The sequence below is a fragment of the Dermacentor variabilis genome, chromosome 8, assembly GCF_050947875.1.
Source record: "Dermacentor variabilis isolate Ectoservices chromosome 8, ASM5094787v1, whole genome shotgun sequence".
NCBI lineage: Eukaryota > Metazoa > Arthropoda > Arachnida > Ixodida > Ixodidae > Dermacentor > Dermacentor variabilis.
This window is the reverse complement of record NC_134575.1, coordinates 62,399,592-62,426,642: the sequence shown is the minus strand read 5'-3', so window position 1 is coordinate 62,426,642 and position 27,051 is coordinate 62,399,592. Positions and strand designations below refer to the sequence as shown.

Below are 27,051 nucleotides of genomic sequence, written 5' to 3'. Positions count from 1 at the left end.
CATGGAGCATCAGCACATTTTACTGCTAATAGTTATGCGTGTATCCTCCTCAGCATTTTCATATCCGTGCTGAATTCGGTTACAGAAACTGCAACTCATTCTTTTGCTGCTGTTAAAGCCAGTTTTTCGCAAATAAATTGTACAGCATGCCCTCGAACGCAGTTATTGTACGCTCAATAAAATTTCTCAAAAACTAATGCTGATCTTTCCTTATCAGTGTAATGCGTAGTACTAATACTAGTTCTAGTAATGCTAGTAATACTAGTACTAGTACAACAGACACCTCTTGACAAAATAACTGTAATACTGTAATAACTGTATTACGGCCGATGGCAACCTTTCATTCCTAATGGTATGCCCATCTTGCGATGTAGCACTGCAAATTGTTTATTGTTCTTCCGATATTAAATACCGTGTCATTTCCTCACTGCTCATAAAACCAGCGTTTCCCATAGCGATCACACACTATGCCTTCCGAACAGTTTCCGTACGGTCAATCGATTTTGTAAAAATTAATCTCCTTACCAGTATTTGGCGTGGTCACTAATATTCCCGTCGTGTCTGCGAACATGAAGAATTCAGCATAAATTTGATATGTATTTATTCTTTACAGGCGATTGTAGTTTTGAACGAGTATAATGAAGCAGCTTAAGCAAAATCTAATATGTTCTTCGTCATCACGAAACGGCACTTTCCAACACAACAAATGTCAGAGGTTAATTATGGGCCACGGTAACATTTTACTGCTAATTGAATGTGTACATTTCAACATAGCTGCACCAAACGCCTTTCATTCTTGCCCTTTGTAAAGTGTTTTATTCTTTCACCTCTAAAATAACCTGCGTTTCTCGTAGCTACAGTAGAGCAGGCACTCCCTGCAGTTCGTGTAAAAGTTTCTCTAGAAATGATATTGACCGCTACTTACGAGCTTTGGTTGTAGCCAGTGATGTTCCTGTAGCTCCTGGGAACAGGAACAAAAGCGGCACAGCATTGCTATTTGTTATTTATTACAACTTCGAATGATAGTTTGATAGCATGACAGCTATTGTTTCTATTATTTTTACAAGACATTAAAGCTAAATCAGCCACACAGTACTACGCCTTTAATCTATGCAGTACATAACAAGATAAAAATTTGCCGTGTCATTTATTCACTTCATAAAACCCGTGTTTCCAGTAGGGATGTGACACTATGCCCTCCGAGCAGTTTCTGTGTGGTCCACTCGAGTTCGTCAAAAAATAAAAGTAATCTCAGTACCGTTATTTGGCGCGGACACAGATATTCCTGTCGTTTCTATGAACACGATGAATGTAGAATGACTTTAATATTTATTTATTATTTATTGGCGGTGGTCATTTTACACGAGTAAAATGAAGTAACAGAAGCTGAAAGATGTTCTTCGTCATCACGAAAGGGCGCATTCTCACACAATATGTGTCAGAGATTGCGGGCCACGGTAACGTTTTATTGCTAATGAAATGCATGTACTTCAATGTAGCGGCACAAATTGCTTTTCATGCCTGCAGCTTGTAATAGCGCTTCATTCTTTCACTGCTAAAAGAACCTCCGTTTCTGGTAGCCACGGTAGAGCAGCCCCCCCCTCCCCTCCAGCAGTTACTGTATGGTCAAAAAAGTTTCTCAAGAAATGAAGTCGACCGCTACTTACGAGCCTTGGTTGTAGCCATTGGTCTTCTAGTAGTTCCTGGGAACAGGAACAAAAGCCGCACAGGACTGCTATTTATTATTTATTACGCGTTCATATGATAGCTTTACAGAATGGCAGTTTCTGTTTCCTTTATTTGTACATGACATCACAGCTAAGACTGCCTGACACTATTCAGCCTTTAATCTCCATTCAATGTATGATAAAATTAAACTATACATGAAGTGAAATTACTAAAGAAAATCTTTATGTACTACTTTTAGCTGGGATTCCTATGGTGCTTTTTTGACAGGAGGCAATGGCAACGCTGCGTTATTACATATAATGTTCTTATTGTACATGAAAGCCACGCTTTTTACATAAGCCATCTTAGCCATACTGGCTGTTGCGTAAGGTAATATGGGATATAATACTCATATTTTAATAAAAGGACACAAGAGTCTCCACAATAAACTTCATTTTATACCATTGGCCATCGAGCTACTGACTCTCTGTAGTTATTTAGCAGATTAAAATAAAAACCTTCTACCCTTTATCCTTTTCAGATGTTCTCGTTCGCAGGCTTGCCATTTCTATGAACACGAATTTCTAGGAGAACCTGAGTAGATCTTGCATTCTTTCACTAAATGATCGACGAGCTTGCTTAGTTCTCAATAAGAGATAAAATGAAATACAACTCCTTTTTCCCAATACGGCAAACCTGTCTGAATACAAAGCGGTAACACGTTCTTCTTCAATAACGCACCTTCACTTGCATTGTTTGAAAATCGAAGCAGGTCCTTCAGTCAGAAACAAAATATCTTCCTAACTACCAATTTCATGAATTGATCTGCTTTTCGCTTTTCAAGCTTATTCGTGTTTTGTGTTAACTTCTCTATTTGCCTGCACCAAGAAATTGCGGCTTTGAAGTGCTGATAAACCCGTATTGCTTATAATAATGGTACGCAATGCCTACCAAGCAGCCATGTGCAGGTACTATATAACACTGCTAAATTAAAGAACACGGCCTTGACAAGCCGGCTTTAGGTGTGCCTGTGGCCGTGCTTATCTTTTATGAGAACGCGGCAATGCAAAGAATTTGAGTTCTTGAAAAGCTTCCATCTCAACAGACGAACACAATGTTACTACGTTCGGTTTATTAGTGAAAAGAAGCAGTGTAACATTTGTACCGTAACCGCAAACAATTTGTGCTCTGTATGATCATACGTTTGTATCGCCTGCCGAAAAAACCTTGCTTCCAGTGAAATTACTCATGAAAAAATTGTCTATCTCTAACGAATCCTTGATGGGCTTGCGGTAGGGGTTGCAGTTTCTGCGAATTAAATACCGGAAAGCTCCATTAGAGACTCTCTAGTAATTTCTGACGACACAAGAAGTGGCATTCTCATGAAATAAGTGCTTGACATAAAGTGCAGGAGCGTCTTTGTTTGCTAATAATAGAAAATAATATTTATCGGTAGTTGCAGGATGTCCCTTGCGATAATTTTCTTACCATTTTTATTTAGAAGCATTGGCGTACTACCTTATAGAAAGAACCGCGTTATCTGAGCATATGTTTAAGTTATCTTCTTGAAATGTGCTTTGAATTTTTGTAGACTTGAAATACGTTGACAAAATTAGGACTTATTTCATCTTTATTCTCACGTGAGAAACGATCCTTGCATATTTTAAGGCAATACCGCCACCTCCCTTTTGTTCGTGAAACCATACAGGTCATTTACTGAATAAAGAGAGCCTTCATAAAACATGCCCTTCTCCTTACCGATTGCACGTGTAACGGAGAAGCTTTTCATTTCTGCAACCATGAAAAAGAAGTGGAGCTTTAGTTTATAGATTATCCTACTTCAGATTATTATATGGTATGTTTTTGAGATAACCTACACTGCCAGCTTTGTATGCTTAAGATGATACACGCCAGTGTTCACGATGCTAAAGCTGATTCTATGTTTAAACATAAGAAGCCGAACAAATTATCCACTCTATGATGCACTTTATTAAATATTTTCTTTTAACTATGTGTCTTAGATGTGGTGAATGAGCTGGCTATTCTTTTCTGCGAACTGGAAATGCGAACGGAAACTTTGTGCAAGTATATTCGTTTTTTTAATAAAAAATGAGCTTGGAATGTTTTATGTCACACGGAAGCACCGAATGCAGATTATACAGTCCTATAGTAGCCATTGTAACGTGTATCAAGAGGAGAGTACAGTGAGCAGAAACCCGATACCCCTCCCTTCTTCCTGTTTGTAGCAGGAGCAAAGCAACGTACACATAGAGTCAAAGAAAAGTTTTTTTTTTTCAGGATCCACAATTTTCTGATTAGCGGAGGTAAATAAAAATTCAACATTATTTCAATAACCACTTCTTTGAGAGCTCGAAACATAAAAGCACACTTCACACATGTATGCGAAAGCAAGGAACTCATATACTGGCCGAGCGATGCTATATATGAGAGTTCTTAGATTATTCAAAAATCCTATAGGTATGTTATGCTAATGCCATTTATCTACCAAAGGCTTTGTAAAGACGTATCTTGAGTACAATTTCTTGCGGTACCAGACCATTTTATATGATTTATTGTATCCGAACATAACACTGTATACTGTATACTTTATATATTGCTGTGTAAAGAGTTCGAAGAAAGCAGTTCAACCGAGAGGCCCAAATTTTATTGATCATATCATGAGAAGCGAAGAAACCAAGGCGCCAATGGCAACATAGGGGAAATTACTTGTACTTAATAACTGAATTAACGAAATGCTAAATAAATGAAAGTGGATGAAAAAACTACTTGCCGCAGCTGGGGAAAGATCCCACGACTTCGCATTACGCATGCGATGCTCTACCCAACTGCGCGAGTGCCTACAGCCAAGGGCGCCCAACATGCCCTCGTTCTGTGCAGCATTCGGCTGTGCGAGCACAGGCGGGTGAGACGATGTGGTGTTTCACGTGTTCCCGAAGGACAAGAAACTTGCAGCGCAGTGGGTTCCGTGCGGTGTGGAGAGATAATTTCTTGCCGACGAAATCAACTGTGCTGTGTTCGGACCATTTCCGCGACAGTGATTATCATCGGAGCTTGACAACGATGCGGGCAATCGGTATTCCAATTAAATCGGCACGACTGAAGGCCGGCGCTGTTCATCAATATTCTCCCACGAGAGAAAAACCTCGCCACTTCCTAGAGCGGCATTCGCCAAGGGGAGAAAGGGTGAGGTAAGGGTTTTAATGTGCACACGGGCAATTTTTTAAACGGGTGATCATCTGAGTGTCGAACAAACAGCCTTACAGCGGCCTATGACAAAGCGAGGTGGAGGCACAGCCGGGAATAGGCACATGCGTGCAAAGTGCTTGCCGTTTTCATCCTGTTCTTTCCATTCCGCTTTGTCACGGAACACTGTACTACGGCTATTTGTTCGGCACTATTTTGTTACGATGAAATAACTGGCCAGGGTACGCTTGCGCATTCAGTGATATTTGCTACTCATCCTACCACGTGGTGCCCCCAGGGTTAGCTGTTCCGTATTCATGTTCAAATCGCACGACATAAGGCGTTACGGTAATATTTTCATGCTCGCGTTAGAGCAGTTGAACTCGTCGTGTAAAAACTTCGCTCCGTAGATTTCGCACTCACAGCTTGCTACCAGCAGGGAAATGTCGCAAAAACGAGCGTCGGCACAGCCGCGCCCGTGGCAAGGTGAACGGGCTCAAATAATTAAGTAACGTTGTGAGGTATTGAACTTGTCAGCGTTCGAAGTGGTCTAGCCAAATACAGGCATCGCTGCTGGAAAAAAATGTTTTCTTGCCTTTAACTAGCTATGCATCACGCATGGCAAAATGATTATTTGAAAGTAAATATAATACATTACTCATTACTTTCTTATAACGCTCATTGATTTGAATTACATTACCAAATACCGCTTTCAAAACAGTAATGGTATTACTTTACGATTGCTTCCAAAAAGTATTCATGCATACAAGAAGAAAAAAGCAAAGTATAAAGGGACGCCAACCTTTCTTCAAGGTAACATACACTTGCGAACATTTCATGCCCTCCCCCCTCATGTGCCTCCACGACTCCTCACGACACTACCAAAGTTCTGGCGCCGTACACAGTTTACTGGTGCATATTTAACGCAATTAATAAATTACTTTAGCCATGAAATTACAGACATCAAATATTTCACATTGCTAAATCACTAGACAACTAATCCATCACATAAATTACTGAAATAGTACTTCAATTACTGTAAGTAATCCAACTTTTGTCATGTTGGCTGATATGCATGATATGCTGAAATTCATGACATCCATGTCTTGCACACTTTCAGGTTCTAGCAGAGCACCTTGAGAACTGAACCCCTGATGAACCTGTTCTACTACCATCACCAATCGAAGAGTTCGAAGCAGCCAGTGTGACACAGGCAGATAATGTTGAAGAGTTTGAAGTAGCCAAACGCGGCATTTATGTTCACGATCGTGTATGAACACGCAAAAAACCACGGAACTTTAGACAAGCAGCGGCAAGGTGCATGACATCGCGGAATTGCACCCGTGTTTACAATCTAATGAGAAGTTAGTGCTTCGGCATTCTTCCAGCCGCAAGTTCCCAGTGACACTTTAGCGCGTTTCTTCTCCCGTCATTGAAACGCGCAGCTACATGAAAAGACGTATGTACCAGCTAAGATTTCCAACGTTCGAGAAGGCGCACACATCGCTCTCACTCTTGGCACACTCAACATTGTCGTTGCCCCCGTAGCCGCCATCGTTTCCTGTATCGGCTGTCGGTTCGGACATGTACGGCAAAAATACAAGCTCTCCGAGACAGCGAGAACGTTCCATAATGCTTACACCTCATCTGTGAAGCCAGACCAGAACAGCGTGCTACGCTCTGAAATGGCGGCGCCGACCGGCGATACCTGTGAATGACGTCAAGGTGGTCCCGACCAATCACGGGCAAGAGCGGCTTTCCCGCGATGTCCTGAGGCGCTGGTGCGCGCTTTCTTTCAGAAAACAGCCACTTGCGTTTGTTTCCGCCCGTTTGAAACGAGATATTCGTGTTCAGTGGACTCCATACTGTAGAATGTAACAGGGAACAAATTTTTTTTCGAAAAGTGTTTCAGCTTCCCTTTAAGCGCATCAATTTAAAACGAGCTTGCTGCAGTATGCGCAATTATTATTGAAGAATGAGCCATTCGACTCCTAATGACGCACATATCTCGCTATACAAATGCGAAAAGATATTTAGCTTGAATGTTCCCTACCCTTCTGTTTACTGCGTTTAACTTATTTTTCAAAGCAATGAAATATTTATGAAACGCAACCTTCTCCTTACCCCATGTAGACTTTTTTTGCGGTGTACCTCTCATTTCTGTCAGCACGATTTTATATCACAGCATAAGTAAACATATCATTGTTAGTTGAATAAAAAAAATCGTTGTGTATGTTATACGCCTGAGAGGAAGCACTACTACAACCATTCTGTTTCTAATAAGCATGCGCTTGCCAAAACAACGCGCAGAATATACTGCACGCTCATTTCCTCTCCTTCTATTTGAGATACCCAACTGGCTTTTCAGTCAACGGAAATTCGCACACTGCATGTATGTCAATAATTTTAAGCGTTGTCTGACTCATTTGGCGTCACCACCGGCACTCTAGGAACACAGATTCAGCATATGGCTAGTTTTAATCGTAACAACAAAAATGTTACTTATTATTGGGTGCATTCTAGATAATACATAATAGCAGCATTCTACTCCGAATGCAATACACCTCTCTCAAATCAAAACCAAAAACTGTGTTGCAGTTCTGACACTACATGCTACTTCTTATTAAAGGCAGGAGTATGTTCACTCTATTATAACATGCAAGAAATACAGTCCCTTTTATGGCACAGGTCTTCGGCATCCGTCCTTGCGTTGAGCTTCGGCGGTCCTCGGTGTCCCTCGCAACCGAGCGAACAAGCGCAGCGAATGATGAAAGAGGGAACGCAGGACGTAGCGGGGGATGAAAGAAAGGCGATAGCGAAGAGAGGGCGAGGAGGAAAGCGGAAGCGGAGAGTGCAGCAGCACCATGAAGAGGAAAGCGTAGGAGGGTAACATGGCGAAAGGGCGAGGAGAAAAGCGGAGTGCCGCACGAGGCATTTTCCGTGGCGTGGACCTGCCGCGCATCTGCTACTGCGCCTGCGCCACCTCCGATAGAGAATGCGCTCTTCGCGAGCCATGCACACCCACTTTTTTTGTTTCTGAATAATGAGTGGCGCAATCGGCGGAAGTGCTTTGTCTGCCACCGAGAAGAGGCTCAGCGACACCGCCGAGACCACCCTACCATTCAATTTGAAATTGTTTGGCTGAATATAACGCGAATTGAAGAGACCTAAACATGTGCGCTAAAAATTCGTATATTTTCTTTCAAATTTGACTTGCTGCCATTGCCGCGATTGTTCTATTTATGAGCACAAAACATCAACAGAGCTCCAGGAGACATTTCAAGTCGAATATACAGATTACACACAATCGCAGCTACTCTGCTCCTAAGGCAACAGACCCACAATGCGAAACTGAAAAATATTTTGCATTAATTTAGCTCCTTCTGTTTATTAGGCTCAACTGCTTTTTGAGGCAATAACATCTTAGGAAAATTAAGCACATTTCCTTACCAGTTATAGGTGTTGTCGTCGTAGTGCTTGTGATTTCTGCTAGTACAAAGGAATAATATGGCTTCAATAAACATTTCATTCTTAGTTGACTGTTATATGAAGTTCAAACTTGATAGAAACTACCCAATGCGCAATCACAACAAACCTCTTTCTTCTGAATGCAAAGACAAACATTACACGAACACCTGCCTCTCCGGATGGTCCCCTGACTACTGTTTAGTATGCGAAACTGTTTTCCGGTCAAAATAAGTTCTACAACATATTTTATCTTTACTAATTATAGGCGTAGGCTTTGAGATACATGTTGGTTTCGGCAGCACGAAATATGAAGAGATTCAGATTGTATTTTATTCTTATCGCAACCAAACAACAAAGCGCTTCAGACAAATCACATTGGATATAATCCACAATTGTATGATTTCACTCTTAATGTAACAGTCTCAATGGAAAACTCGAAAGCTTCAATGCATAAACGGCCTTCGACTCTGTTGTTTACTAATGAAACTAGCACGTTCAGGTAATTAAGATATCCAAGCTACACAGCCCCTTTCTAATTCCAAATTTCAGATACTTTCACGGAAGTTCTTGATGTTTCTTTGAGCATAAACACCAATACAACCTTAGCATACATGCCATTCACAGCTAACCTCTAATACCAAGCTGGAACACGATATCTCCAAGGACATACAGAATGACTCAATTGTGTTCCTTATGGAATATAGTATATTTAATTGTCCCTCTACTATGCCATCAGAGTGCTAATGTGCGCAAGTTGTTTTGTATGTGGACTTGGTATTTCAAATGTCCTTTGTTATTAGGATTATAACGTTCCTTAAGAACTTCAAGTTTGCCATATGTTGGTTTATGCTCGGCTGACCACTTTTCCGTCAACTTGTGTCACTAGGGAGTGCATGGTCGAATAAGAACAGCGACAGACTGCAGTCCTGAGGTAATTTGATTGATAAACAAGCATCCAGCAAAGTTTGGTCATACCCGCCATGGTTGCTCATTGGCTATGGTGTTGGGCTGCTGAGCACGAGGTCGCGGGATCGAATCCTGGCAATGATGGCCGCATTTAGATGGGGGCAAAATGCGAAAACACCCATGTACATAGATTTAGGTGCGGGGTAAAGAACCGCACGTCGTCGAGTGTGTGAGTGAGTGAAGAAACTTTATTGCAGGTCCGGCGAGGCCGTGAACTCGTCGCGCACCCGGCTAGTCCCACGTCGGGGCCGGCAGGTCTAGCCCACCGGCCTGGTCCCGGGCACGCCGGACAGACAGGATTTGCTTTTCTAGAGCGGGGCTACGCAGAAGCGAGTCCCACTCCTCCTTGATGAACTTGGGGTATGTCGACTCGCACTCCCAGAGAATGTGCGCTAGAGTAGAGGTCTGCCCGCAGGACGGGCCCACGTGGTCGAAATTGCCGGAGTCCTCCACTACGACGTGCCTCATAATCAGAAAGTGGTTTTTGCACGCAAAATTCCATAATTTAAACTTTGGTCACTGGGTATATGTCGGTCTTAAATAAATCGCCTTCATTCCAAATTCAGTAACTGGGTCTGTGCCATTGGGTATGTAGCGCTCTTCAATGAGCCTGTTTCATACTAACTTCCGTCACTGGATAAATGAAACTAAATACGCGCTGCTATTCTACGGACCCCTTTCACACTGACCTGGGTGTACGAGTATGTGATGCTGGCTATGTGTGTCTCTTCAATAGACCTCTTTAATGCCTACTATGGTCCCTTATTATGTGCCACTGGGTATGAGCGGCAATCAATCGCCTTTTTCTTCCACCAACGGAGGCTTCTACGTATGTGAAGCTGTTCAATAAACCTTTTTGATGACAACTTGGGTCACTAGGTACGAGCTACTGGGTACGGGCCACTATTCTATGAGAAAAAGTAAAGGTGGCCGTTGAATATTTCTACAATCGCAGGCGATATAAAACCCACATTATATCTATTTTTACGATGTTGTCTGAATACATATATTCAAATACGCATCACGATTGGAATCCACGCCGGTGCGAATAAATTGCACAGCGTGTAATGTAGTGCGCGGGAGAGAGGAGCCAGGCTGCTTAATGCCTTATATATTATGCGATTTTGGTGGGGCCAATACGGTGTCGCTACATTGCTTCAATGCTTATCGCATTAACAGTGGCATTCATTGTTATATTCGCTGTGCCGGAATTTGTTAGAGCCACATAAGAGTATCACGGCGAGAAGCAATACTCATTTCCACGTTTAGCTTCTACACAGCTCAGGCGGCCTATCTATTAGGAGTACAACGTTCTGTTGGTATCACAGCATGGCCTCTTTAGTCCTTTTTTATTTCTACTATACTGCCAACTTCTGACACGCTTACACGTTACATATGTGCTTTACTCTTCAATTGGGTCAATTACTGCCATGTTCAATACAGATTACGCTACACCGCGGACAGTGTTTAGGAATGAATTTTTTTTCTTATGTACAAATTAATATTGTTTGCGTTAGTTGGAAGATTTACCATGTGAAAGACGGGCTTAGTGTAACCAATGAGACTTACGTATGAAGGAAAGTTCTTTTGTCTCTGACTTTTTCACTGCTCCGGTTGCTGGCAGCAGTCTTGTCGAATATCTCTTGACAAAAATGCGGGGCGTAATGCTGATGATACTGTCATCGCGCTGTCGTCCCCTGCCATAGTTGCTTAGTGGCTATGGTGTTGCACTGCTTAGCCCCAGGTCATGCAATAGAATCCCGGCCACGGCCGTTTGAATTTCGAAGGGGTTGAATAGCGAAACACCCGTGTACTTAGATTTACCTGCACGGTAAAGTACCCCAGGTGGCCAAATTATTGCGGAATACCTCCCTACAGCGTGCCTCACAATAAGATAATTTCTTTGGCATGGAAAACCTCATAATTATTTTTTAATCACGATGTCGTCGTTGTACCCTTGTCATTCTTGTTGGAGCCTGGATCAAGTCTAGGACGATTGACCGCTACAGGACATAGTGCAAACACCGAATATACTGCAAATCAAGGAAGTCCGCGGTATCGTGTGATTCATGTAAATGCGTAAGTTATTTCCATCATTTCCGTCATTCAATTGTGGTAATGCCGTGGCCATCACAGGATGTTCGTCACGGCGTCACAGTAACGACTTGGGGCTTGTTTCATTGCCATCGTCACGCTACTGTCACCCCTGCTGCCTCCTGGTTGTAATATTGGACGACTGACCAGTAACAGGTTTAGCGTACAAACTCCGGGTATCAGCAAATCGACGTAGTTCTTGCCGAGTACGTGGGGCATACCCAAATTACTTTTGTCGTAATGCCGTTGCCGTCTTGACATTGTCCTCCATGCTGGCCCCTCGCTGCAGTCTTGGTCGACAGGCTTGTACGAGACATTGAGCGCGCAAACACAGGATGTAATCTCGATTGGGGATCCTCATGCTGAATGCATGGGTCAAACGGAATCTAATGTCATCACGTCATCCGTGTCATACCATTTTAATCCATGCGCACCGGGTATACTGTGAATTGAGGCCTTGCACATAGGCGCAGTGCGTGGCTGATTTTCCAGTAGTTTCATTCAAGTGCTTTAATTCCTGCTGGCTGTTGACTGCATTCTTGGCTGATTGGCAGGTATCATGGACAGTGTAAAGAAACACCAAATATAGTACGTATTGACGCAGCCCGCGGCGGCAATTGATGTACGTAAGCGTGGACGGGAGCTCGGTCACCAACACGCTCTCATTGTCATGCGGTCGTCGTCATTCTATTTCTCTTAACGCATTGCCGTCCTGTTCGTTCTATTGTCGGCCATTTCTTGTATTGCTTCCACTGTCGTCATTTCATTTTTGTCATGCCTTTGTCGCAACGCGATCTTCGGAATTCTGCCGTAGTCGTTCTACCTTCAGAATCCCGATGCCGTCGTCGTCATTCTATCTCCGTCATTCCCTTCATCACACCGTCAATGCCATGCTGTTGTCCTCATACCACGGCCCAATTTCAGCATCGGCATCACGTTCTCGGCACACCATCGTCATCACATCTTCGTCGTCATTCCTTCGTCATCATATAATTTTATCAGTGCATCGTCTTCATGCAGTCGTCACCATGCCGTTGTGGGCGCACCAATGTCTTCAATTTGACTTACTGGTTCCCATTGTAAACAGGCCATCTTCCACACCCTGTTGTCATCGTCTTTTCACCATCGTCATACCACAGGTATGATTCCGGTGTCATCATACCTCTTAAATCATTTTAGTATCATCGTATTGTCGTTTCACCGTCCCGTGATTGCAGTGTCATAATTTCCTGCATCACACGATCGTTTTTGTAGAAGGATCGACATTTCGGCATCACACCTTCGTTTTTGTACTGTCAGCGCCATCATATTACCCGTATCGCATTGTCGTCACGTCATTGTCGTCGTACTAGGGGTGTCATTATTGCACTGCCATTTTGTCTTTGTCTTTATCATGCCATTATCAGTAATACTTCGCAGTCATACAAACATCTTTATGCCATCGTGGTCATTTTGTCTTCGTCATGCATGAAATGTGTCTGATGTCTGATCATGCACAGCAGTGTTGAGCGAGGTGGTTCACGATGGAAATGTATTCAACTGGGTCTTGTGATCTCTAGTTGCAAATGATCGATATGTAGGAACAACGACGTACGCTTACGTGCATCGCCGATGACACGCCACGGCACTGTTCCACTCCTGAAAAGACTGCCATTATGATGGTGTAGAAGACCTAGAAGTCATCATCATCATCAGCAGCAGCAGCAGCAGCAGCTGCAGCCTGGTTACGCCCACTACAGGGCGAAGGCCTCTCCCATGCTTCTCCAACAACCCAGGTCATGTACTAATTGTGGCCATGTCGTCCCTGCAAACTTCTTAATCTCATCCGCCATCCTAACTTTCTGCCGCCCCCTGTTACGCTTCCCTTCCCTTGGAATCCAGTCCGTAACCCTTAATGACCATCGGTTACCTTCCCTCCTCATCACATGTCCTGCCCATGCCCATTTCTTTTTCTTGATTTCAACTAAGATGTCATTAACTCGCGTTTGTTCCCTCACCCAATATGCTCTTTTCTTATCCCTTAACGTTACACGTATCATTCTTCTTTCCATAGCTCGCTGCGTCGTCCTCAATTCGAGCAGAACCCTTTTCGTAAGCCTCCAGGTTTCTGCCCCGTAGGTGATTACTGGTAAGACACAACTATTATACACTTTTCTCTTGAGGGATAATGGCGACCTGCTGTTCATGATCTGAAAATGTCTGCCAAACGCACCCCAGCCCATTCTTATTCTGATTATTTCCGTCTAATGATCCGGATCCGCCGTCACTACCTGCCCTAAGTAGATGTATTCCCTAACCACTTCCAGTGCCTCGCTACCTATTGTAAATTGCTGTTCTCTTCCGAGACTGTTAAGCATTACTTTAGTTTTCTGTAGAATAATTTTTAGACCCACTCTTCTCCTTTGACTCTCCAGGTCAGTGAGCATGCATTGTAATTGGGCCCCTGAGTTACTAAGCAAGGCAATATCATCAGCAAATCGCAAGTTACTAAGGTATTCTCCATTAACTTTTATCCCCAATTCTTCCCAATCCAGGTCTCTGAATACTTCCTGTAAACACGCTGTGAAAAGCATGAACCTAGAAGTGGCGTAGCCCATCTCACGATGACTACCGACGGCAATGCGTTCTTTTAAATTTGTCTGAAGCTGAGCGTAATGGAACCCACGTCCCAAGCGTTCCTGAAGTACGGCAACTCGACACATAAGCAGGCTGCGCCACAAATGCACTGGGTAGGTGCTGTTTTTCAATCAGTGTCTTTCTTTGCAAACGCTTTATTGAGCTGTGTCATGAGTGCACAGGGTATGTACTACTCTTAGATTAACCTTCCGGCAACTTAGGTCACTGAGTATGTATCAATGGTTGTGTGACGAGCGAAGAAAAAATACTCAACGTTTGCATGCACCGGCGAACGCCGCTTTTTGCCCCGGAGGCAACTCGTGTATAGCTTGGGAGCGCCGCTACATCCCGCAGCAGGTTTAGAAAGAAGGGTAAAAGAGGTGCACGGGGGCTGCCGCAAGGAGCGTTTCTCAGCTGTCACGCGCACCAGCGCCACATGCACTTCGGAGGAAACGCACACGTTTCGCGGCGGCGTCTCTAGGTGGCACCGAGAGTTGCCAAGGAAACACGGAAAAGGACCCTCACTTCAGTCAACACCAGATACATAACTCGCTTCAGCCGTGCCAATATGTTCTGTTGTCATATTGATAAAATGCTAAAAGTATCCCCGCAAGCATTTCTAGTGGCACATACCTACTTACCCAGGTTGGCGTGAAATACGTTAACTGAAGACCAAGACCGACCGGTTGGCGCATACGAAGTTCTCCAAGTCGGCGTCATAACGTACCATTGGAGAGCGATACATACCCAATCCCGTATCTACAATAACTCGTGTCGGCCGGAAAGAGGTTCGTTGAAGTGCGACACATATGTACACATTTTCACATAGTGACTCAAGTTCATCCGATGGTTAGTTCCGAGCCATGTTCCCTCAGCAGGGCAGCGCGATGCTCCAGCCATTCGAGAAGGACTACAGTTACCCATATTGCAGGAAACGATTAGCTAAATACATACATACATACATACATACATACATACATGCATACATACATACACATACATACATACATACATACATACATACATACATACATACATACATACATACATACATACATACATACATACATACATACATACATACATACATACATACATACATACATACATACATACATACATACATACATACATACATACATACATACATACATACATACATACATACATACATACATACATACATACACACATACACACACACATGCATGCATGCATGCATACATACATACATACATACATACATACATACATAACCCTAGGGAAGTGTGTGAAGTTCCTTAAGGATGTTAAGACTATAAAAATTGCAACAGAGATCATCTTACGATGCCTGTCGACGGCAATGCGCTAAAAATTGAACCAATATTATGACATAACGCATTGCCACCGTCAAGGCGAGGCATGTATGGCTCTTGGCTACAGCGAGATTCCTTTTTCGCGATTCTCTAAGCCCACTCAATGGTTTCTAAGGCCGCCACCGCGAAGCGTGCGCAAGGCTTCCGAAAAGCATAGCGCGCCGTTGCGTGCGAACTCTAAGAAACGTGTCATGAAGCAACAGAGCCTCTCTCGCGCTCTTTACAGCGTAAACTGTCATGAGCTCATTTGAATGCCCGCTTCGCTTGGTGATGGTGTCCATTGCCGGTGTCCGGTATTCGTTGCAGCTATCGTCTAGTGCTCGGGAAACCACGCGATGTTACACGCGCGCCGCGTAGCCTCGATACGTGCTCACTTTGCATTGCAGTCACATATTGTGGCGTGCATAAAGCCATACTTATCCAAGTGATTCGTGTTTCAATGTTATGTGCATGCACCCGCGTAGCATTCACATTTAGACGATACACTTTGAAAGCGTGGAAAATTCCGCCTCTGTAGCGCAGCAAGTGCAATCACTGAAGGAAGACATACCGCTGTTTACAAGAAGCGAAGGGAACAAGGAGAACTGACCACCGCGCGGTATTAAACAATCCGTTCATGTTACTGTTCCTGCTCACTGAATACTTTGTACCCTCAAATTTTCACTTGCATAGCATCGTCACACTTATCAAGGGATGTCACATGTGCGCCTTGTAGTCTCGCTACTTGTGCTACCTCTTCGCAATGCTACCTCTTCTCAAGGTACGAACCACTACTGAAGAAGCGACTCGTAGAGGCTGCAACCAGGCAACGTCGGGCCTAGAACAACACTGTGCAGACAGCAGCACAAGCCGCATGTCACCGTAGATGTATTGCGGAAAGTTTCCTTCCTTTCAAGAAAAGCACTCAAAAAGACTGCGCCGCGAATACCCTCTAGTGCGTGTTGCTGAAAATGAAGCGCGTTCGCCACCGGGACTCTTAAGTGCGTGCCGCCGAAAATCAGGCACGACGGGTTCTACGCGAGCAACCTCATTGCGGTCAACCGAAAATTCGGCTCGGCAGCCTCGCCGCGGAAACCTTCAGGAGTCGAGCCCCTTCACTTGATGGCCTTTACATGAACAAAGCTGAAGACCACTTCACGTTCTAGCCCGCCTCCGCAAATCCAGATAGAGCACTGCGTGACGAATTCCATAGATTCAGTCAACACTGTTTTGACACGATCATGTAAAGTTGTTTCGCACTTCTCGATGAGCCCCACCAATTTGCCACCTGCTCTATCAACGTAGGTTCTCTGGCTACACACAGGGTTGACGTCACGCACGACATCTTAAAGAAAACGATTAACGAGATGTATAAAAAATCCAAGAATGAAAAACATGTATGGTATAACTGATTATATCAAGCAGACTGGTTAAATGTTGATCACCACCCATTTAACAAGGGATGCGAATAATCCATCATCATCATTGTCGTCATTTGTGTCGCATCGAGCCACTTTTCATGTGATGTTAGATGCGCGCCGCGTAGTGTCGACATGTAGTAGCTGCATGTTGCATGTAGCTGGACGTGGTCAACTCAAGAAACCTAGGTGACTATTTTTGTCGCCGCCTAGCTTCCAATGGGTAGAAAATAAATGACCATCATCATCAACAGCATCGTATCGTGCCAAAGGCCGATGGATGTCGCATGTGCACCGTGTACTCTGGATACCTGTGTTTGCTCTTAGGCACACGTTATCGCGCCTCCTCACAAGTTATGAACGCTCTAGGGCGTGTTGCTGAAAATGGAGCTCCGACGGGTGCAATCCTCCAGTTTACGCTGTGACGGTGACTGTGCTTCGTGTGGCGCTCACGCCTGTGACATTTCTTTGGACACGCTGCGACATGTGGCCGTACGGCCGCGAAGTGCATGCGCAGCCTCCTATGCGAGAAAAATGTCCAGCTGCTCAGGAGCCCAGCTCCCCTCATGCTCATTTTGAGAGTGGCGATACCGTGTGTCGCTGCTTTGTTTCGATGGTAATCGCATTAACGTGGAAATTCGCCGCCAGGTGGTTTCTGCCAGATTTCTTTCTATTTCCGGCAGAGTAAAATTATATGCCTTGGCCTATTGCAGTACCAGCGTTAGAGAACAGAGACTCGACAAGAGGGTGGTGCAACTGCGCTTTAATGGTTTTAGTACCGTGCTGTGTTTTCTGACATTTGCGTCTCCGACAGCTGGCAATAAATAGTGCACAGCCAACAAGTCCTATGCAATGTGGCCGCACTTGGGTCACAAATCTCGTCATCAAAATAGGTATTCTATCGATGACTTTACATTTAACACTGTATTCTGCGTCACTCTCTACAGAAGTGAGTATAGAGTACACATCATACTTTGGTTACTAATGAGATTAGCGTCATTTCCCTGCTTCAGGCGTTTTGAGCACATCTGTCGGTCTAGGCTCCTACGCTGACCAAGTAACCCAAGCTGTCTGTCTGCTTAGGCCACCAGCATTGCACTCATGATCGTGATTACGTCATGGTCCTTTCATATTCGTTATTCCAGCTTTGCCACCTGACTCTCGTCATGCCGTCGTCGTCACGCCTTCTACGCCAACCCAGTGGGCAAGGCTGTCTAATAGCTCCTCAAACTGCGTATGTGATCGTTCTGGTGATGCCATCATGGTGAGCCAGCCGTTGTCATTTCAGTTTTATCACGTGTCTCTCGCCATACTACCGTCGTCACGCCGCCTACGCCAAGGCAGTGGGCCAAGTTCTCCAACAAATTGTGCCACTAGGTATTTACTCATGGTGAGAACACTAGTTATGTGCTCGTGTGTGCTCACAACAGCTTCGCCAATCAATCGCCTCTCCTGATGCCGTCGTCATGACCCATCGTCGCCAGGCCATAGTCGTCATAAAGGTTTCGTGGTACAGTCGTTATGCCCTTGTCATCTTACAATGGTCGTCATCCGTTTGTCCTCATACCGTTGTCATGCCATCGTCGTCATTGTGTTGCTACCATACAGTCATCTTCATGCGTTCGTCGTTGTACCGTGGTCGTGAAGCCGTTCTGTCGTCGTCATTCTACCACCGTAATCTAAACTTCATGCCGTCGTCGTGACGCTGTCGTTTTACCATCGTCATCATTTCAGTAACGCCATTCATTTCTCATCTTGCCGTCGTCGTCGTACTGCCTTTGTCGTTGCATCGACGTCAATCCTTATTCGTCATTCTATCGCGCTTATGCCAGTCTTGTCATGTCATTCTCGTCATGGTGTCGCCCTCAAACAGTGCTCCTATCATTCATACGTTGTCATATCGTCGTCGTCATGCCCTTGTCATCGTCATTGTCACTTCGTCATCTGGTTGCCATACCATCATCATCATCCGAGTGTCCTCATGTCGTCGTCGTGACGTTGTGGTCCTTACAGCTTCATCATCATTTGATAATTGTCATCTCATTGTCATCATACTGTCGTCGTTATACCGCCTTTGTCGTTCTGTCGAAGTAATTTCTTTTTTTTCATTCCTAAGTGGTTAGTGCATGAGCGTCATACAGACGCCGTCGTGCCGCCATGTTCAATTGCTTCTATGGAAAGCAAGCGCCATAGCAACATGGGAGGATACCTGATTATGCCACATCCCAGAGTACCGAAAGTACCAGAAGTCTCGGGATGACAACTACACATATTACGCCAAATTTACTACAGAAATGCGGTGTGTCGCTATATCGCTCGAATGCGAATTGCATTACCATGGAGAGTCATCGTGAGATGAGCTCTGCTGCAATGTCTTATTCTGACGGCTTATTTTCTTATATGTAGGGAGGCGCCGCTTACGTTACAAAATTACTGGATCTGAGTTCCTACAAAATTCTCTATTTCTGTGCAGTTTTTGTTTTTGAACAGTAAAAGAGTAGTGAAGCGCGTTGAGCCCGTACACCGGTACAGGTAGCAGCTCTAAATTCAAGCTACGCCCTAGGCTGAGTAAATATTCTGCTCTCCCTGGGATCTAAAACTCAGTAAATTTATTATACCGCCTGTATGTAAATACTCGCTACGTGCCTCTTCTCACTCATTCTCTCGATTCGTTCTTCCGAGCATATTTAGTTCCCTGCAACCATCTTTTCGGAGCATGGTCATGCCCCCCTTCCTGTACCGTTTCACATTCATTGTTTCATTTCCCAACCCAAGCTATTGTAAGAAGTCCGTCACTATATTCAGATAGTAGTGCTAGCGAGGTTTGTACTTTCAACACTGTCCTTTCAAACAGAAATTCAAGTAAACAGTCGGCTTATTTGCAAATTTCTTGGAATGGCTCATGCATGTGCTTCATGGAGCTCCAGTTCAATTGGGTCACGTTCGTCCCCCTTCTAGCTTTAGTTGCCTGGTTGTACTTTGGACTTTAATCTGTTCGTAATCTTCGCTGTGTGCACTGTCAGGGTTCTGTTTTTTATTGCAATATTACATCCACCTAAAGATGAGTATTGACGGACACGTAAACATAATTACAGCTTCTAGGCTAGCATCAGTCTCTTATTATTATTGTGAAGAAATATATGTCAGCTTTGCTATTTGCACAATACTGATAGTTACAAAAAACAAGAACCGCTGAAGTGTAGATGTGAGACGTGCAACACAGTGGACCGAAATGAAGTCGAAGGCACATCATGCTATGAAGAACGTCTTTGCACAGCTGTAACTGCAAATCTATGAAACAAAACGAAAATTTTTGCCTTGTTCGCCAGGCTAAACCCGCCTGTTGCTACAATTCACCACCACCACCACCACAGCATCAGTCCGGCACGCAGGTCTCCTACTAGGTGTCCCGTACTCATAACCCCGGTAGGAAAACATCAGCTATTGTAGAATTTCTAATTCAACCAGGGATGCCCTTGTCTAGAACTTATTATGAAGAAATATATGTCAGCTCTACTATTTGCACAATAGTGATAGTTACAAAAAACGAGAAACGCTGAAGTGTAGATGTGAGACATGCAACATAGTGGACCGATATGAAGTCGAAGGCACATCATTCTATGAAGAGCGTCTTTGCATAGCTGTACCTGCAAATCTATAAAACAAAACGAAAATTTTGGACTACTATATTCACAGGAAGAGCAGAAAACGAGACTAGATCCCTTGTTGAATAACCAGATTTTATATGTCTTACTTTAAAACTATCCTACTTGCATTGCCTCGCGATGCATGAACACGAGTAATGCTTCACTAACAGTGTGAGTCCTAAAGTTGCGTCGACATTAAGATATTATATGTCTTGATGCATATTTATGGTATTCAATACTTCTATCCTCAACTCAAACAGCTTACTTAATGCTTAGCCAGAGCTGCTCTTGCGAGCTCAGCAGCACAAATGGATTTTGCACGAAACCGTTATTTCTAAGGAAGCACAAATACTTTCATTGCAGAAACGAATTATTCTTGTTGGTCTAAATACATCTGGAGTAAGGAATAGGTACGCTACACTGTAGAATGTATGAATTAATTGGTACGCACCTGTGCAAGCCATGACGGCAAAAAATAACGAGAGTTTCATGCTTCTTCGCCCACGATTCTCTAACTGTCAAAAAAGTGTGCCCCATCCCGTTTACAAGCCTTTTACAAGGGTCTTTTTTCTACTCCGCGAATTTTAGTTAAAAAATTAGTATCCTTTCATCTTCTTTTTCACGTTGAAGGCCTCTTCTCTATACAAATGCCAAAATATAGGTCGCATAAAGTACATTCAAATATCACGACACCAGGTGAGGACCTCGTGCCATGTCGCCTCTCACGTTACCTCCCCAGACAATTGGGCCCTTTGCTGTGTACGCCAAAGCTGTGGCTCAAGTTTTAATGCACCTGTGTTCCCTGCTGTCAGCTGCGGACATTTACGTTATGCTGGGCCCTTGTTACATAAAGCGCAGTAGTACCGATTCTGGTTTTATGGCAATGCATAATCTGATGGTTAAATCGTAGTTTCTACTCACTCACGTGAAAATGGGAATCTCATATTAGTTGCACATTTTGTAGTTGGAACAGAGCAGTGTGCACGTGTGGGGCTTATAACATGCAGCTTTGGAAACAACTACAAACCAAACCAAACGTGGTTTGGTTTGGTACTGACCAAACGTGGTTGTCATTTTACTGTGCACACTCCTACGCCAGAAATATTGCTTCAACGCCACGAGCAACGCAGAGAAGTACACTTTTTAAAATGAAATGCATGTCCAGATAGGTCGAAATATTACTTGCTTGTCCCATGATGTCTATTCCAGGTCCAATGACCTACAAGTAGCTTTATGACGCCACTCCTACTTACAAATAAAGCACCTTAAACACTTCAAGATCATACAGACATTTAGGAGGCAGTTTAAGGAGCATCTTGTCCGCGTCTTAGTTCTAATGTTTGAGACAAATGAGGTCTTATATTTCAGCGCTTTTGACCAAACTACTTCATTCAACGTAATTGACTCGCATAATGTTCAAATGCATAGGTACCGAACATCGATGCCATTTGTTGGCCATATTGTCGCTGTGCCGACCCTGGGTTAGAATAATTGAAAAAGGCACTACTGGCAAGGTGCCTCTAAATAACATGCACAGAATGAGCTCACGTCCAATCAAATTGTTCTGTGGCCCGCTGTGCGAGGAAGCATGACTAATGTACCTCAGTGTTTTGCAGTAGGAAACTATCAGTGCGACCGTCCGTGTCGTGCTTGACATTGCGGCAGTTTACTTTCACGTCTGATCTGAGGCGACTGCAGATGAGTCGACGTTTGGACGCAAAGGGAGCCTTATTTCATTTCTTAAGTATATTGACTTCCACATTTACCAAAACCTTACTACAGGCTATCAAATGAAGTGTTACTTATTATTATACTATATTATATTATAGTGTTATTATTATTATAACCTAGCAAATGTTGGGCATTCTATAATATTACAAACTAAGGGTGAATGTGCAGCCTCTTCTTGTTACCGCATCACTCCTTCAAAGTTTAAGTTATCCATATTAGTATGTAAGGTAGAGGCACTTTTTAGAATAACATTATTGCTGACTTTCCCTCTTTATTCTGAAAATTCGTATGTGGTTTCCGTGCCTTGCGGATAGGACGAATCTTCAGCAGGTGTTGTATACTTGTGCCTATCTCTACAGTGAAAGATATAGCTTATAGACCTTTATTTCAATATAGCAAGAGCACTAAGATTCCTTTAAAGTTTAGAGCAAATTGTTGATAGTGCTAATCTTCATTCCCACGTATTCTTTGTTTCTTTTTGGAATAAGTGCGTTTTTCACGGTAAAGCTAGTTCCTGTGACTTCTGGACAAATCTATATCACCCATCAAGTGAGAAGATTGTCTTCGAATGTCTTGCTTTAACAACTCTCGAGTAGTTATCTGTTATCTGACGAACATTTTGTAGCATTCTAACCTTGAATAAGGTTCACAAGGAAATGACAAGCACTTTGCGAAATTAGCCTACTAAGAAGCTCACAGCCCTTTTATTACTTCGCTTATGCATAGATATTGTTTGCTACGCGGCAAGAAGTTCCTGGGCGCCAACGTAAGAAAATTTAGAGCCGCATTTTCTCTCGCGCACTCCTTGTGCCCAATGACGAAGATCGCCAAACCACTGTGCACACTGAACTAAGGGATTCCACTTTGATTCCGTCCTAGTTATTTTCTATAGCAATGCTTAAAATATTTTTATAAAGATGTACGAGAAACCACAGTGAATTTTTTCGTGCTTAACAGCCCTTCTCTCAAAATTGCTGTTACATTTAAAGTTTGTCAACTCAACATGTTAGCCGATGCAATGTTCAAATTACAGTTGTGCCTATACGATTTATTTAAACCTTTGGTTATTGAAATTTTGGGAATTTTTCAATGTTTCTGTTTGTATTTGTTGTCCGAGTAATGTGTGCCTGTCTGCGTATTCCTATGTAAACGAGAAAACTTTCTGGCATATGTCATAGCTAAAAATAAATATTTAAAAACTATATTGTTTTACGCGCCAACACCACGCTACAATTATAGCGCACGTCATATAGTGCATAAGCCAGAGGTTATTTTTCCGGAAAAAATTAGCAGCTAGTTAAACTACTATGATCTCAAGAAGCTCCTATAGCTCTTAGGACTACAAGCGCCTGCCCACGAACCGGATTTCTTGTTACCACGGATAAACTGTTAATGCAAATTTTCAATTCTGCCCAAATACGTTTTTGAATGTTGAGGAGCGCTTCTCAGATATTGCCTGAAAATTGTACTCAAACTCAGCCTTTTAAGCCCTACCGGCTACGAGCGCGACGTTCGTGATGGCTTCACGTGTCTCATGACATCTACAGTGTACAACGAAGAGCAATGATGGCCTTTCCAGCGATACCTAGACAAAACTTATAGGTCATATATCATGCCGACATTACTCTACTTGCTGACAGAAAAAAAACTTTTGTGCACTATCACCGAAATGCCGACCACTTTTATATTTAACCTATGCTATTGTGACATAGGGCCTACCATTTAGAGTCCATGGCAACTCGAATACAAGAAAGCTCAGCACAAACCTGACGCAATCAGATTTGACATTGACCTGAGGTTATTTTCACTGTGAAGGAGACAGCACTCGCTGCAAACTCGCAGTTAGATGAGACACCACACGGAGAAATGGCCATTTTAACAATTTACAAGCTTGTAATTGAAGGCTACTTTTGATCATGCACCTAATAAATATAACATAGTCGCTTCCGCTGCATTTGTTGTGCACATTCAGTCTATGCATGTTACCTTGGCGATAAATTAAGACCAGGGGACTGCACTAATCTCATTTTCTATAGATGCAGAGGGCTTATTTTTCTGTGCCGCGTGATGGTTTGATGTGCGCTGTGCGTGATAGGATTGAAGATTTTGGAAAAGTCACTTTTCAGATTTCTGTCGGTGTCAACGGCGACAATATTTTAGCACGTTTATATATTTATCTTCATTCAACCGCTATTAATTATGATCGCCAGTTTATATCCAACGCACCGGCATCTGTATAGGATCACCCATGAGTCCACGCTCTGCCTTGATGGTTACCGCTGCGCAGCTCCTAGTCACAGACACCTCAACAGCGTGGTTTTGTTGAATGCACTTGTCTTCATTTGACGGGCATAATTTGATTGCTATTTTGTCACTGTGTAATTCCGTATAATCGGTACGTTGCCATGCTCTCTTTCGTCTTCAGGTTTCCGACTGGTTTAAATGAAAGTGCATCGACATCCCTCAATGTGCAAGAAGATTATAATTTCATTTCATTTAATTTTTATTTCCAATTTCCTTGAAGTCCTTAACAAATAGCCCTCATAAATGCAACACTGTGTCTGTTATGTACAAAGTTCGCACTGCAAAGAGCCAAATTATCAGTTTAAAATCACATCTTTTACGGCACCAGAATCAGTACTCATTCATTCTAACAATAACATTGTGTTTGTTTTAACCATAATGCGTCGAGATCGAATTTTCGTAATTTTTATGCTCATTGCAGAAAATTATGCAGATATCTGAAGCGTGGAGGCCCGTAAATGTTTAATTCCTAGAATTCTTTACAAGCTGCAATTCAGTGAGAACAAATAATTGAGATCATTATTGACGAAAATTATCAGTATTTATAGCCTGGCGCAAGTATTGTTTTAAGAGTAACTCCATAAAACTTAACATAGATGCCCCTCACCCCCAGTCTGACTTCGCGCAACCCCCTCTCCTCTCCCCTAATATGAAGGGTGGGATCCCCACAGGTATTGTGGCTTCGATACCTTAATAATATCGCGGGAGTAATGCGTTCTGCTCACTTTAGCCTATGCGTGAGATGTCGTGACACCTTAGTGAATTTTATGTGAAACGTTTCCAAAGTGTTTTACACCGGACGTAATATTCATAACACCTGGCTCAGCTGGCTACGCTACATGGTAGTGAGCCTTTAATATGATGAAAATTTCCTAAATTGTTGTTTTTTCATATTTTATCGTACTATTGTAGTAAGGGAATGCGCCTGTTCACGTTTTTTTATGAAAACTGTTTGGTCGCATCTTCACCGCCTTGTATTTACTCGTATTGAAATTCAAATGTTGGTGAAAAATTGTGAACACTTGCAGGGTACGTATGGACAGGACCTGATACATGAGCTTGTTCAGCTCAATTTAATCAGGTAATCAATTCAATGAAATATTTTTTTCTACTTTTTTTTCGAATGGTAGTGCGGGGTGCTCAAGCGAAAAGTTGTTGCAACCCATTTTAGATTGCCTGAGCACCCACGTACATGAGAGTGGTTTTATGGACCATATTTGCTCAAATGTACACAAGCGCAGTACATTAATAAAGGAAGTAAATAAAAGCAAGAAGCTATCAGAAATGAACAAATATTATAAAGACAACGAAGTCAATTATTCATTGAATACATTCCCTCTGGAAATGTGTAGTTGCACTTAACGAACGTAAAAAGTTTATAGCGAGCACAAATTACAAAATAACGCAAATAACAATTAATACAATGCCCAAAACTAACAACTGTCATTGTAGTGGTAATAAAACTACATAAAATAAGCACATTACCGAAGAGGTAAATCGTCCCACAGTTGTCTTCTGTAGTATGTAGCAAGACCAACGTGTCCATGTACACATTTGTTAAGGAAAGATGACATTGGAAGCCTTAGAGATCGCGCAAAATAGCACTTGCGCCAGCGCGGAACAAGCCACGTGTAGGACTCTGTGGGTACGTGAGTCACCGTGCTGTATGCTTATTTCAGATATTCTTTGAATAACCACTTTTAATTGTTCATTAGCTAACCAATAGGAATAAAGTAACACGAAATAACACATTTGCCTCATACTCATTTTTTATAACTATAAAAGAAAGTGTGTGGGGGAATGAGTATGTGGCACGTTTGCAGTGTGCAGAAGTGCTATGTGGTGCCCTAGACAAGGTAAACATATGTGGGTATATCACAGAACGCATGATAAATCTGGAGTAAGGCGTTTTTTTGGAAATAAGTGTGTACATCCCGACAGTACACTGGCTCCCTGTGATAATTATATAATCAGTGATTTAGTTTGGCATGTCCATGCTATATCAGTACAAGAAGTGGCACCCAGAATTTTATATCCGCCAACTATATCAGCGGACATGCTGGCATGCTCAAGTCATTATTGGATGGAGTGCCTTAGGCTTGGTCCCTCTGGATATGAACAGCGCAGCTTTTTTTTAGTTTTTGCTGGTATGTAGCCAAATCATTGGTCGACCATTTCAGCATATCGATAAGCTTGCTCTGGGCTTTGGCAACAGTTTCTCTGTCACCTTTTCCAGAAACAAATAGGCTAGTGTCATCTGTGTGAAGCAAAATGAGGCGTCGTCGTTAACCTAAGATTATAATTGATGTAGATATTAAACAGCATCGGCAGCGAAATGCTTCCTTGAAGTACACCACAAGAGTTGTTTTACAAAAACAACAACACTAAGCAATTGGGGACGCATTGTTTTCTGTCGTACAGATATGAATAAAGCAGTGACAAGTAAATGTGTGACGCCACGCACTGCATAAACACTTAACTTCGCGAGAGAATTGACATGATCTAAGTTATTAGATTTTTCGTGATAAACAAAAAAAAACTCGACAAGCTTAGCCTTTCTTTATTCTTCGATATTTCTAATTATCCACTCTTTTTCAGCTC

General features: G+C 42.9%; 1 protein-coding gene across 13 annotated transcripts in view; it reads right to left on the bottom strand.

Annotated features, from left to right (window-relative positions):
* Positions 1-20,986, bottom strand: part of LOC142590271 (uncharacterized) — a 45,031-nt gene extending 24,045 nt beyond the window's left edge. Inside the window, exons 1-7 of one of the 13 annotated variants that reach the window (XM_075702233.1) lie at positions 20,867-20,986; positions 8,323-8,358; positions 3,427-3,459; positions 2,941-2,976; positions 1,668-1,703; positions 926-961; positions 526-561 (exon numbers count right to left, since the gene is read on the bottom strand). In XM_075702233.1, the coding sequence (XP_075558348.1) occupies positions 526-561; positions 926-961; positions 1,668-1,703; positions 2,941-2,976; positions 3,427-3,459; positions 8,323-8,358; positions 20,867-20,906 (253 nt within the window). In that variant the 5' untranslated portion in view covers positions 20,907-20,986. Of the gene's footprint in view, positions 1-525; positions 562-925; positions 962-1,667; positions 1,704-2,940; positions 2,977-3,426; positions 3,460-8,322; positions 8,362-20,866 lie in introns of all 13 variants that reach the window. The other 12 variants (XM_075702238.1, XM_075702232.1, XM_075702236.1 and 9 more) reach the window with 12 other exon arrangements.
* Positions 20,987-27,051: the final 6,065 nt, after the last annotated feature.